A 14,779-nucleotide genomic window follows, 5' to 3' on the forward strand; every position below is an offset into this window, starting at 1 on the left:
CTTTGAGCGCAGATTGCTCGTAGTAAGATTAAGTGCTCTGATCTCATGAGTGAGAAGTAGTTCCTCTTTGGGGAAAATAATAAAGCTGTACAAATGGATCCAGTTTCTCCTGGCCTTGGGGCAAAAGCAGGCCGGTGGCTTCTAGCATGATACAGACTTACTATGAGATAGCATTACAGCAGGAACTCTTCAATTGCTATTAAAATTCTTTATGGTCTATTGTATATTAAGCAGATGTTTTCTTTTCAAGACAGTCAAAAACACAGAAATGACTAATTATACAGCCAAAGTTACTTTCCTTGAAACAAAACATCATTCTGTTTATACACATATATATCACAATTTCCACTGGGATTCTTTCCTTACCAGGCCTTAATTTGATTTGATTTTCATTATAGCCTTTCATATTTTCATGAATGTTAACAGAGAGGGAAACTTATAAAAGTTTGTGGCCTTCTTTTCCTTCTGACTTGGAAGATAATGGTCATTACTGCGTGGAGAGCATAATACTAAGTATTTCCACAGTTGTATTTTTAAGTAGATGCTTGAACCTATCTGTCCATTCTGGAGACCTGGCAGATCCCACATGCATGGCCATACATTTTATTTCTTTTGGTTTCTAATGTTCTCCAGATGTATTTTGGGGTTCCTGGGTTTGTTACATTTGTAGTATTTTTCTACAATGACAATTGCTTACCCTTTTGCTTTTTTGCTTGTGGGAATTGTACTGGCATGCTTCCCTGAGAATAACATTCTAAGCTTCTGTTGTGTTAATTTTACTGGAAGCTAGCTTGTCTGATACTCTTGGCCAAGTAATTACATTTCTCCCCCATTTCAGCTGAGCTTTCAGCACAAGATTGGGATCCTTTATTGCAAAGCAGGCCAGAGCACAGAGGAAGAGATGTATAACAATGAGACAGCAGGACCAGCTTTTGAAGAATTCCTTGATCTTCTGGGCCAGCGAGTACGGCTGAAAGGATTTACTAAATATCGAGCTCAGCTAGACAATAAAAGTAAGCTTCATATTTGTGTATGTGTTCAAATTTAATTCTGTGAAGGTAGGTGTACCATATAAATCTAAGGAGCAATCACATACCCTCCTGTTCATGGCCCCAGAAGTGGCCTAAGCAGGCTTATTTGGGATAGAGTTAGGTCTTTTCAGATGAGTAAAGGAAGCACATTTCTGAAGAGGTGTGTGTTTCACATAAGCTCAAAAGGTCAATTCCTTTTCCTTTGTAACACACCCAGTGTTTCATGAAGAATCGTTTAATATTTTCTTATTTCTTTTAGCCTAACCCCCTGTTCTAGTATAGCAAAGATGAGTACTACATCCATTTCCCAAAGACAATATTGCCTTCACTCACGCCATGCTTTCAGCCTTCTTTTGTTCATTCCCAGTGTCATGATAATAACTGGAGCTGAAGTTGTGATTAAAAAGCTAATGAGTCCTGTTTTTCAAGAGGACCTTAGTCAGGTTCTAAGGTTGGAGGACCTGGGAGAACATGTAGCCCACTCCTCGTAGGAGTGGCGAGGTGGGAACTTCCGCTGTGGAAGCATCAGCATGAGGACAAGCCAAGACTGGAACTAAGGCTGGTCGGGGCCCCACAGCTTTCTGCCCCAGTGCCCACTTAGTGTAGATCACCACTGATACCTGCCTGGATTGGGGGTGCCAGGTCTTTGTGAACATGCCATCAGTTCTGTTTTTTTTTACTTGTTTTGAAATTTCACTTAGAGGTTGGATTACAAAACCTGGAGAGGGCATTAACTCACGTGTCAGCCCCCTGTGTGTCCTCTAGATATTCCAAGATTGGAGTTTGACTATTATGCTGAGTGCATATCGCTCATGCCTCAGATATCTAAAGATGAGGAAAAACTTTGTGATACTCATTGTGAATATCCACACATTTTAAGAAAGATTAATGAGGCCTTTTCTGATTTTGCTTTTTTCTTTGCAAACTCCCCTGATGTATAAACAACCCCCAACCCCCAGAGGTGCTAGCATGCTGGCTGTAGGGATGTCCTTCCTGGGAAACCATTGCTGACATGTACCTGTTACTTTGCACACCAGTCACCTGTCTTCAGGGAGGTAGATTGAGAAACATCTTTAAAGCTTGTGGTCTGTGCATTCTATAAACTGCAACATAGATAAGTACACATAGTTTCCTATATATAGAATCAACAGCACCTTTCAATTTTTTATGACCTAGGAGATGACCTAGATATAATACAGATATAGTCCTAAGCACCTTACTTAGCTCATGGAAATGATAAGGTAAAAATGAGATTTTTGACATGTTGATTCTAATAATCAACAACCCTTTACATTATTTTTACGAGCAAGGCACTCTGGGAGATGCAAAGAAGTCTCAAGAGGAGGTTGCTAAGAATTGTTTCATGAATAGTCACATTATGTAGTTCATGGAACAGACCAAAAAGCAACAACAAAAAAAACCCCAAAAACCTTTCTTCTTAAATTCAGAGCTCTGACTTTTTAACTCTGTCTTCCCAGAGGACATCAGTCAAGGCTGTGCTTCATTTTCATCAAAAGGAAAATTCAGAGTGTTGGGCTAGAGTATCTGGATTGTCCCTTCTAGCTTTATATTGGATTATTTCTCTCTTAAGTGTAAAGTGAAATGAAGTAGGAATAGAACCGGGGTGGTATAAGCTGCTAAGGTGCTCTGCCAAGAAGAGTAGAGCATAGACCCCAGGCCAGAAACAGCTTTTCTTTGCTCTGGGTGCAGAGCATGATAAAACCAGAGGTTGCTATCATGGCCTACATCTTTTTTTGAACAGAAATCATTGGCAGAAAGCCCTTAAACAACATTGTCATTGTACCTCCTCCATTACCGTACTGATGTTTGAGATAAAATCTTTCAGAAAATTTCATTTCAAAAATTCATCTTTTAGTACAGCCTGGGATAGATAAATTATTATCACATTTTTACAAATGCATTTTTCTTATTTCATTGCAGTTTCCTGAATCTAAAACCTGTTGACTACACTATTAAATATCTGTCAGGATTTCTCTTCCTGAATTTTGCCCAGCCTAATAGAGTATTGTGGTGGGAGTCACTGGGTATGCTGGGTGATTTCATCCCCTGACCTTCAGCACCCTTACAAGGGAGTCAGTTCCTCCTTGAAGAGAACATTCATCATTCCCTTAGCAACCTGCTTGCTCACTTCAAAAGCTGCATTCAGGGTGCTGAACAGGACAATTGAAATGGAACATTACCTGCTAAGAAGTCCTATGAAAAATAACAAACATGTATTTAATGAACAGTTAAAAGAGAAAATTCCTTTATTTTGGGACTGGTTAATATACATTTTAATTGATGAATAACCTCCCTGACCATCTACAAGTTGGTTTATTCATATCCATATATAAACATTTTAAATACTCCCCTTATGCATGGGTACCTTTTCAAAGTCTGCAAAACTGTATAGGATATTTTTCTAGAGAATTTTCAGGACTTATTTCTGAGTTAGATATGAATATTAGAAAGAAAAATATACTGCAGGATTCAGAAAGGAAATAATAAAGACCCATGAAGTTTAAATGTTTAAAGTTTTCAAAGTAAAAATGAAAAATTTTTGATTAAAAAAAGGTTAACCCAAGCTGATTGCTTAGAGTTTCCCCAGCAAACACAATAGAATAATTTTTTAAATGATACTGAACAGTATCATTTCCTGTTCTTTTAAAAGTAGAAAAGTCAACCTGTATATAGGTCAGGGATTGAGAACAGCAGTCCTGAATTCTATTCACATCTTACATTATCTTTCTTTCTTTATTTGTCTATATGCAAAATGATTCAAAACTACACCTTAAAATTACCACTTGATAGTCTTACAGTAACTGTTGGTTTGGGCATCTAAACTCTCAGTCCGGAGTCATCTATTGGTAAAAGAGATGAATTTTGAATTTGCAGAGCATCATTCTACTTTTCAAGGGATGAATAGCTATATGATCAATGGGTTCAGATGTCAGTTTTTTAACATTGTCAGTGTATGATATGTAGTAAGAGATCATGTTCATTCTTAAGTCGTAATCATATAACTGTCATTGCATGGCCTGTTGAAAAGAGAGGAAAGTTAAATAGGTAATTTAGGGGAAAAAAATCCTCACCATATTTTGTTCCCATTTCCATATTAAGTCAATCCTGTTTCATTTTTCTGGATAATCAAGTGCCCGAGAGTAAGAGTCAACTATAAACACACACATGGGCCAGAGTGACCACTGGTTAGTTCATACCCTTCCAGATATTTGCACCAGATCTGCACCAACCCACACCCCCAGCTGCTTTCCTCCTCTGCCCACCTTTGCTGGGGGGCAGGAGCACCTCCCACAGTGGATCCTCTGAATCCATATAGCATTGCAAAGGTGAGAGTGTGGAAGGCAGGAGAGGGGAAAACAGAGTACAGGAGAAAGCACGTGGGTGAGAGCAGGTGAGGAAACCAAGCACTCCTGCTGTAGACGTGAACCGCGAAGTGGTGGAAATAGTGCATAGTGAGAGCAGGTCACCACCAAGACACTGGTCATTTATAGTGGGGAGCGTAGTTTTTTTAATTGAATTTCCTTTTGTAATAATGGGGTTGAATTGCTAATTTTGTAATTGCCTAATTTGTTTTTGTCACCACTTTGTTTTTAGCTGATTCCACAGGAACTCACTCCCTATACACCACGTACAAGGACTACGAGCTCATGTTCCACGTCTCCACCATGCTTCCCCACATGCCCAACAACAGACAGCAGGTGCGTGTCCCCGCCGCTCTCCTTTCACAGCAGATTACAAGTCTGAGGTCTGCCCACCAACAGTATCAGTGCATTTGAAATTTGCAAAGAATCTTTGGCTTTTTTTCTTGAACAACATTACTAATCTTCGACTCTTATCATTTGAAAGTATCTCAGCTTTAAAAGGGAGTATTACTGCACAAACTTTATTGCACTTTTTCCTCATAAAACTTAGAAACTCTTCTGCATGCACCTTTACTGCTTGCTGGACAAAATCTTAAGGGAAACCAGTGTCAACTGTGTTAATTATAAATAGGCCAACTATATAACCTGAACTTAGTTTTCCACATGTGGATAGGTAACTTAATTATAGAAAGTTCTATAAGAAGGGATCTCCTAATCATTCATGGAATGACTTAACTTAGGGACTTGATTGTGTTTGGGTTAAACCGGAGTAAAAACAAACTTTGTTTTCATGCTTTGGAAACTTAGTTTTCCTAATGTTACTTAACTGCACTCCTTTGCTCTAAATATATTAAATCACCAAGGACTACGCAGGAGTTACCCCAGTATTTATCAAATGAATGAAACTTAATTGTAGAGAATTTTTCTTCATTTGTTTTTAATGCTCAGTGGGATTCAGTGAAGGTAGTCAAAATGTACATTTTCCAAAGAAGAATCTGTTTGCTCCGTCCCCCTCACCAGTTGCAAAAACCACTGTAGGTTCCATAGCCAGAGTAAGAAAGCCTCTCCTGCCTCCCAGCCTGGCTCTTTGTATTGGGAGCAACAGCCCCACTTCTCATTTCCTCTCTAATGCTTAACCTCCATCCCTGGTCTTTCCTAAATGTCCTGCAGTGTTTCCTAGCAAGCAGAGTTCTTTCCACTACTGCCAGGAGTTGTATCTTTTGGTTGTACATTTGTTTGTGTTTTACACGATAGTGTTCCTACCACTAGATCACATGTATGTATTCACGTGTGCTTTAACCTAAAGGATTTCTAGCTCTTAAAACATGTATCTGAAATAATACCAAATGGACTTGCTAGATCTGAAGCTTACTTTACACCAGTGCTGTTGTCTGGCAGGTAGTTGTGAATCATTCAGTAATTGAATTCTGTGAGTTATTGCTTAGGATACTGGTAGTGCTTCCTCAGGGCAATGAAATCTGCCAGGATACTGGCAGGAAGAGAGCCCATGCTTTTTGACCCTAGTCCCTGAGTATTCGAACCACAAAGCCCTTCCAGCTCCCTAATTACTGCAGTCATTGTACTGGCCCTGTCATTTTACATATGGCAAGCTCTGGAATTTTGAAGTCCTCTTGGTTTAACTGTAACTAGAATTCAAAACATGCTTCCTCAACCCCTTTATGTTGTATGGTAATTAAAATCTGTGGGTTCCTGAGTTTTCTGTATCTGACTTTTTTGCTGAAACTATCCTTGAAAAGACTTATACATAAAAATGTGGATGGGGAGAAGGGAGTGGGTGGTGGTATGGGTGGGGGTTTTAAACTCCCTGAACTGGAGATTAAAAAAAAAAAAATCCCTGTAAATTGAGAGTATACATTACAAACCTCCTATATATATAGAGAGAGACTTATTTGGTGACTTTTTTGTTTTTTTAACTTAAGTGAGACCCCATTGCATTGAGTAAGTTATGCTGATGGATTAGAGGTAGAAAACTCTACAAACTGTTTTACCTTTTTAATTGCTCTTACTGTACATGGAACATATATGATCTTATATGCAGTTCATTGGGAAATCTGTATACTAGTGAGTAAGTCACCATAATAAAAAAGCAGTGAGTGGCAAGTGGGAGGTAAGTCAGCCAACTTGCATTCTCAGCTTAACTGTAGTCACTGGCCTGTTGGCCTTGGATAACATTCTTAGTTGCTCAAGAAATTTGGTAATTGTGTAAGGAGGATGTGGTCTAGAAGGCCAACTGCAGCTTCTGTATTGAGAAGGATTTAGGGTAGCACCTGGGCTTACAGGGAAAGAACGCTGTTGTGTTTTCAAGATACTTCCCATGGGTTTGGAGATGGGGAGATGTGGCACATGTGAATGTCACTGGACTAGATGCTGTATGAAATCTCCTTTTAGTGTTGGATTTTGGTGATTTTTTTGAGGCTTCCTTAGCCCATTGAAAATGTTCAATAAGTTTTAGTTGCTTTTATTATTTTATAATTTATTAGATATAAAACACAAGTATTTTAGATGACTTAATTTGCATTTTATTTTCCCATTCCCAGTCCTAAAGATATATTATGAAAAGTCAAGGCCTTGAATAGTTACAAAAGTAAGGGAATCAATCATTTATCAATAACATCAGAAAATTATTTTTGCTTTGACATTTAATATTTTGCTAATCATGGGTTGCCATCAGAATATTCTGTTTGTACGCTAATAATGCCACTGTGCAATCTTAGAATGTGTATTTTCCAAGTTTGTTACAGGTTGTACTGACTGTGTATCTCTCACCGACCCCATCCATGCCCGCAAATTATGTTACTACCAAGGGCATAAATATCTGAAATGCTAGCTCGAGTTCATGCCTATTGTTTGGCACCATAGAACTTAGGAAAGTTAACTGGCCTATGCATGAATTGTGCCTATAACTTTGGCCTCATGATCACCGTGGTATGTGTGACATTTAAACTGGTCCAGACTCGTCCACATCATGTATAATGTCTTGTTTGTTCTTGTAATAAATCTAGCTGAAAGCTGATTCCAAAATGTATTAAAAATCTTCAGAGAGTTCAGCACAATGGCAGAAGAGTTCAGTCTCTGGAATGACTGACTGACAAAGCAAAGCTAGCCGGAGCCGGGGAAAGAGAAAGAGCCTGCCTGCTCTTGGAGTGTTTTCTCCCTCCTCTGTGGCCCCATAGCCCCCATCTGGGCCCAGCTGGCAGTGGGTTTGCTTTCCCAGAGATGCCTACCCTATATGTTTGCCTTCTGCTTATTTTAGACAAATCATAGTTAAGCTATCATGGGATGTTATTAGTGAAAGGAGCTCCACAAGTAAGCTTTAAACTTCACTTTGGCAGAGAAACCTTTTCTTCAAACTAAGTATATAAAACAGATAGAGGTAGCATGGTGCCTGGTACATAGTAAACTTTTTTTTTTTTTTAATGCATGATAAAGTTAAAGCTGCCCTGCGTGGATGGGATGTTGTAGCCCCATAGAGGTTCCTAAGGAATAAGACCAAGCCCCTAGGTTTCTGAGATTCCATTTGAAGAATTCCAGTCTTAGCCTAGGGATGGGCTTGACCTCTCCAGAGGAAGCAGAGGTACAGCTTGTTAGGTTTGAGCTAGCGTTCTCCATATAATTTAGACAGATGGCTGGCTCCTCTCTTAAAGGGTTTATGTACTTCCTTCTTTAAGTCTCTAATTAGTGCTGCTAAGGAACCATTCAAATCCTGGAGGAATCCACCTCATTAAGGGCTGTTTGAGCAGGCTTGGACTGTACTTGGGTTCATCTGTAAATAATAGTATGGAATATTCTGGAAAAATATAAAATGTTTATTCAGCTTTCCATGATTAGCTTATTCACAGGTCCTAAATAGGAACGTGTACTTATACCATATAATAATAAATAGCTTAGAATAAGGTTTGGTATTGCCCAAACTGTAGAAGGCCAATCTCCAGAGAGTTTGTTGTCTTAAGAAGCAAGTATGTGAAATCAGCACAATTTCAAAGAGAAAACTGCATCTTACAAGTTCTGAAATTCAAAGAGATGAGCTAGCTCAGAACTGGGCAAAAAAATTAAGTGTAGTCCCATAAAAAGCAAATCTAAGTTCCGGATCTTAGTGTTTGGGTTGGAATCTAAAAGTCAGGTCAGTAGGAGAAGGGTTGACCAAGACTTGTTTGACTTATCTTCCTAATCCTATTATTTTCATTTTGCTATTAAATTACTAGAAATTCACATTTTTGGTTTATTTCTATTTCTCCATTTGGAAAATATGTAGCCTTACTTAACTTGTTTACACATTGCTCTTGCTGTTGGTAAAATATTTTGTTTGATATTTTAATATTAAATATTTTATACGATATATAAAATAATAAGCCAGTGATGAATCCTTGAAATGGTAATTAATATTTGATATGATCTTCTTGCTGATCTGAAATACCAGTGCTTAACTAGCATTCACTTCTGTGGGTGGTAGAGTGGGAAGGCTTTACTTTTCCAAATACAGATGTTTTATATTTTGTGGTAATGTGTATAGGTTTCCCTCTTACCATTTAGACTACTCTTCTGTGTTCACTTTTTCCATGTCTTTCCACAGGAAACACTGGTATATCTTACAGCAAAATGCTAATCACTGGTGCACTTTTGAATGTAGAGTACGTGAGATGGGGGTGGGGTGTGTGTGTGCATCTGGACTCGTGTATTTTGTGTGCATGTGTGCAAAATTAGGAAGGTCTCTGAAGGAGGAGAAACTAGCTCTCTCACACAGAAACTTCCCAAGCAAGAGATATGCAAGTGCAAAGTTTCTGCAGCAGAAACAAGCTGTTGTGTTGTAGGAATAAGGTGGCTGTCCAGAAAGAGTGTGGGGAGGAGACAAGGTCAGAGAGATAGGAAGGATAAGGTCAAACAAGTCTTGGTCAACCCTGCTCCTACTGACCTGACCTTTAGATTACAACCCAAGCACTAAGATCCAGAACTTAGATTTGTTTTTTATGGGGCTACATTTAATTTTTTGTCCAGTTCTGAGCTCATCTCTTTGAATTCCAGAATTTGTAAGATAGTCATTAAATGATGTAGTTTTCTCTTTGAAATTGTGTTGATTTTCACATATTTGCTTCTTAAGATGACAGACTCTGTGGAGATTAGCTTTCTCCAGTTTCAAATTCAGTTTTCTCTTCCTTGACTCAGACTCTTCCCAACCACATCCTGACCGCTTGCTTCTCTTCCATATTGTGGGCCTGTCTCCCTGCTTCCCTCTAAATTAGGTGCAAGGTGCTTTTTTGCCCATCTTGCTTAGGTTAAAAAAAAAAAGAACTTAACAAAGGAACCTGGTCATAGACAAGCAGACCTGACCTGGTCCAACTCCATGCCATTTTTGATCCATGTGTGGCTGCCTGACAGTTGTTTTCACTTCCTTCTGATTGTTCGGTCTTTCAAATCGCTTGAATTTGTTTGAGGAATTCATTAGAATAAACCCAAAGGGTGCTAGTTCTGTGGTGTCTGCCTGCTTCTTGCCACTGAATTGGATGAAGAGTCACATTTTCACTTTCCTTGTCATAAAAAGAGCTTTATTCCTGTTTCCCAGCTTGAATCGATTGTTGAAATTTAGTAGAATCATCTATGTAAATCTAATACAGTATTTATTAGCACACTCTTGCAACAGAAGATGCTAAGTTGGTTCTGTTGGCATGAGAAAATGTTAGGAGCTTCACGGGTCTAGGAATGAGAAGTAAACCCTAAAAATGTGATTCCTTAATCCCTGACACAGGTAGTGCCAGGGGGGTGTTGGTAACCCAGAGGCTTGCCTTTGTGTTCTGCTGGCTACACTTGTTTGTAGGCTGACACCTCCTTTCCCCTTCTAGTTCTGGACTCTAATTATACAGAATTTCATTGACCTGTTAGGAAAAAGCATAACTCACTACTAAAGAAAATATTTGTCTTTGTATAAAAAGTCCAGGAAATTACTTAGGTTATTTAATGTTTGACAAAAATTTTAGAAAACAATGAATAATGTTAACTTCCCAGATGTTGTATTTCTTTGGTTTCTAAACAAATTCAAGCAACTTATTAATGGACAAGGTGTTACTTTCTCTTATTTTATTTTCTACAAAGAGCTTTAGATTTTACTCTATACTTAATGCATATCCTTGCTCCCTCCCTCCATCTCACACACACACACTTTTTTTCTACAAAGTGCATTTTGAACAATGCTTAAGTTAACTAGACTTTTAAAAACGTTTTTGCTCAAGACAAATGCTGGGCATAGAAACCACAGGGCATTAATCTGCAAAGAAGTAAAAAGCTAACCTTTTCAAACAATATGGCTTCTCTCTCATTTACCAACTTTACATCTCTCTGTATGGCCCCAGAAGATGACTGGTTAGCCAGAGACGGGTAAGATTCCTCAAGGTAGGAACAACCTAAGACAGGCACAGTCGCAGGGGGGCCATCAGGTGAGAAATTGGGGATCGACAGTGGTGAGGCTTAGAACCTCACCTCCCCCTGTTCTGAGAGAAATCTTCTGCATCTGTGGATGTTTTAATGCCCTTGTCTAGCTTGGATTAACACATAGTCTACAGGCACACACCTGATCATCTACATTTGCTCTCTTACAACACTAAACTATGTTTTCTACCTTTATCTTGCATCTACCTACCACTTCAGCATTTTATTAAAAATAAAAATAATAATAATAAAGGGAGAAATGTGGGATCCACATATAAATCAAGTATAAAAATCAAACGAATATTCATATTTGACCTGATTGTTTATAGTTCATGATGCGTGATCAAAACCAAAAGCTTCTGTGATGAATGCCCTTGTACTGTTCACCATGTAAGAACTTATTCACTATGTAAGAATTTGTTCACCATGTAAGAACTTGTTCGTTATGCTTCAGAAGATTGGAGACTGATGAGAATTAGGCTTGGGGTGGATTAATGATTGTGCATTGAGCATTGACTCTCCTATACAGAATTCTATTGTTAACAACCATTTGATCAATAAATATGAGAGATGCCCTCTCAAAAAAAAAAAAAAAAAAAAAAACGTTTTTGGCCCATTTGACAAAGCAAAAAAATATGCTTAGAAGGGGAAAATGGTTTGGCATGCTGTCAGAGGAACCAGCCCTAAAATTTCCTTTAAAAATTTGTGCTCCAACCATTCTGGTGGTGCAGTAAAGAATTGGACCAGTGTCTTTCTTCAGGAGAAAGAGACAGTGGGTAGGAGTAGCTGTCCAGTTTGCTGCTGGAGTAGTAACCACATTGGAGCCCTGGCTCAGTGAGCCTGTGCCTGCCCTGCCATGGAGTGGAGGCCCCCCCGGGAGGGGGCTGCAGTGGCCCTGGAGGGAGTGGCCACAGAATTCAATGTACAGCCTTGACCACTGTGAATCCCATCTTCTGTTCATGAACCTGAGAATCCCCGTGTTTCAAGGCTACTGAGTAAAGTGCAGTGTAAGCTATTGTGTTTCCAAGTTCAACAGATATGTTGAACAGAGTGTTTGGTATTCTTGGTAAATTTTTTTAAAGTCTCATTTGTTCCTGAATTTCCCTCATTCTCTTAAAGTATATACAAATCATGTATTTCAATTTTTGGGGAAATGGGGGAAGATGAGCAGCCTAGCCTAGTATGATTTTCAGCTTGTCTATTGATGTTTGTTCCAGATACTTATCTTGCTTCCATTTTTGTTTCTTGTGGCTGACATCTGTGTCCACTTTAGTGTGGGTAAATAATATCTCAGTGAATGTGACCTTGTCTGCTGCTGGTTTGTTTACACGCATCTGAAATGACACATTTTACTTAAATATCTAGCAAACATTTCTAAAACTAGAGATGGCTCACTAGGTCTGTGTTAATGTATACTGATAAATGTTTCAAAGCTTCACTCAGACTGTAAGGTGATTTTAGTGTGTTTATAACTTCAACCTTGGGGATTTAACTAGGAATTTTCCAGCATGTGAATCAGGGATTTAACTGGCACAGAGAGAAAGAACTCTGGAAAAATGAATATTTCATCCCCACTTTTCCAGGCCTTTTATCATGCTAAATCACAAGTCAGGGGCCTGACAATGAAATCTTCTTTGTATCTGGGTTTAAAAGGTTTTGAGCAAAGTTGAACTTAATGCTCTTTACAGTGAAACAGGTTTTGTAGGTGCCAAACAAATTTATGAGCTTGTTGTCTTTGTTATTACTGGTGAAGAGAGATTTACTACCCAACATTGTGCCATTCTTTCAATGACATCACTAACTCATATAAAGATTATTGTATTTATTAAAACTGAAGATCATAAAACTTTTTGAGCACAGATACTATAGCTTTCTTTACTGCTTAACTTTATAGAGTGCCTGTCTGTATGTGGATTTATCAGCATTTACTTAGAGGTGGTCATAATTTTATTGCACAGCATATGTGGCTATAATTATATATTTGTATCATTTGTTTATTCATTTAGCAAATGTATATTGAGTGTCTGCTCTGTCCTGGGCAGGTCATTAGAAGCTTAGGAAATAGACACATACGCTGCCCTCCAGGAGATTATGACCTGATGGAGGAAAAGTAAGCCAACAAATGGATAGAGTACAACTACTGCTGTAACAGGAATAGCCCTGGGTGTTAGAATGGGCAGAGCGCCACCATAGGCTTGTCAAGGAAGGTTTTTTTTGGGTGAGCAGAGATCGGAGACATCTAAGCAGAGACCAGAGTTGTCTAGAGAAACTTGGGGTGAATAGAGCATTCTTGGGAGAAGGAATATCAAAAATAAAGGTGGTGGTAAAATGTTACCTCTCTGGGGTTCCTTCTCTCTTGCCATATTTGTAATTTATAAAATTACATGCTACTGGGTTTTCTAGTCGCTATTCTGGTAGAATTCTGTGTTTTCAAATTACATTTTAAAGGCCAAATTTCACATAATTACTCGAGTATATTAGCCACCAGAATAACAGTTTTTTGTAATTTTGTTGCAGAAATGCATGTGGGAGCCCTAGACACACATTAATGCCCCTAACACACCAGTGTAAGACTAAAGCAAATCTGGGCTCTCTCATGGATCCTGTCTCCTCCTTTTGAGTCGAAGAGGCTAAACTATAAAATCCCTTAAAGCCTTTTGAGTTCTAATGTGTATTACTTTAGGGTGAAAAAAAATACAGGTGAAAAGGAGAAAGAATGCAAGTTGAATTTGAAAGTGAAAGAGTGGAACTTAAACATGAAAGCTGTTCTTTGCATGGGTCGTTCGGGCCCAGCCCCTTGGGCTTTTCCTGTGCCACATTTGGGAGCACTAGCTTCCAAAGAATGACTGCTTTTCTAGGTAATTCCTTTAAGTTGAAAAGGAGTAAACCATATGTAGGTACATTTTTATCAAAAACCTTGTTTGTAACTCTGTGTATGTGTATGTTCACTTTCTTGACCTCAGCTTCTGAGGAAAAGGCATATAGGAAATGACATCGTGACCATTGTGTTCCAAGAGCCCGGAGCACATCCTTTCACTCCGAAGAGCGTCCGGTCCCACTTTCAGCATGTCTTCGTCATAGTCAAAGTGCACAGCCCATGTACCGAAAGTGTGTGCTATAGGTGAGTCAGCAAGCCCTCATTTCTTATTCTCCCAGGCTTATTTCAACAGAACATCTTTTACCCATATATCTTTGTTTTTAATTATTATTTCTAACTCCATAATAATCCTTTTTTTCTAATTATATTTCCCACTATCTTTGCTCAGAAATATAAGAAATTTGTGTAAGAAAAAATTGCCTTCTTCCCATTTTGAAAAAGTGAAATGCCTTGCAGTTCAAAAATTATTAATTACACATTGCCTCAGTTTTCCCCTTGAAAACTATATCCAGCCCCTGCTGGAACATAGCTTATCAGTTTCATAAGTGGATGGTACAGCTGTGTCAGTCCTCTCTAGCCGGGGTAATTATTTTGGTGGTACATTTCTTTTCATCCAAATTACAGGAAGCAGTGCAGCAAGGATTACTAACACATAAGGAGTTGGCACTAGTTTGGTGATTTCAAAAAGTCATACGTGTGCCTCGGAATCCCAGGATGGCTTCTGACAAGGCCTGCTTTTTTCCTCTTTCCCCCAGCTCTTGGACTCTTTCTTAGGAAATAAAAGCCACCGAAAGATCTTGCTATGAGGGTATCAGTAAAAGTGTGGGTCTTTGACCTGAGTTAGAATCCAGCTCTATTGCTCATCATGGTGCCTTGTGTGGGTTATTTTACGGTTTGGACCTCCACTTCCTTCTCTAAAACTGAGGACAATAGTACCTATTTCAATGTATAGTTACGAAGAATAAGTAGCAGCAATTGTACAAAACACCTACGAGAGTTCCTGGCCCTCCTTCAAAGGTTATTCCCTTTATCATTTTAAAATAGTAGTT

At 38.7% G+C, this 14,779-nt stretch overlaps 1 protein-coding gene across 18 annotated transcripts in view; it reads left to right on the forward strand.

Moving 5' to 3' along the window:
- Positions 1–14,779, forward strand: part of SIPA1L2 (signal induced proliferation associated 1 like 2) — a 300,638-nt gene that overhangs the window by 167,254 nt on the left and 118,605 nt on the right. For all 18 annotated transcript variants that reach the window (XM_037025563.2, XM_037025562.2, XM_073241286.1 and 15 more), the window contains 3 exons: positions 839–1,013; positions 4,647–4,750; positions 13,816–13,973. In XM_037025563.2, coding sequence (XP_036881458.1) covers positions 839–1,013; positions 4,647–4,750; positions 13,816–13,973 — 437 coding nt within the window. The remainder of the gene's footprint in view (positions 1–838; positions 1,014–4,646; positions 4,751–13,815; positions 13,974–14,779) is intronic.

The sequence above is a fragment of the Manis javanica genome, chromosome 7, assembly GCF_040802235.1.
Source record: "Manis javanica isolate MJ-LG chromosome 7, MJ_LKY, whole genome shotgun sequence".
In the NCBI taxonomy this organism is placed as follows: Eukaryota; Metazoa; Chordata; class Mammalia; order Pholidota; family Manidae; genus Manis; species Manis javanica.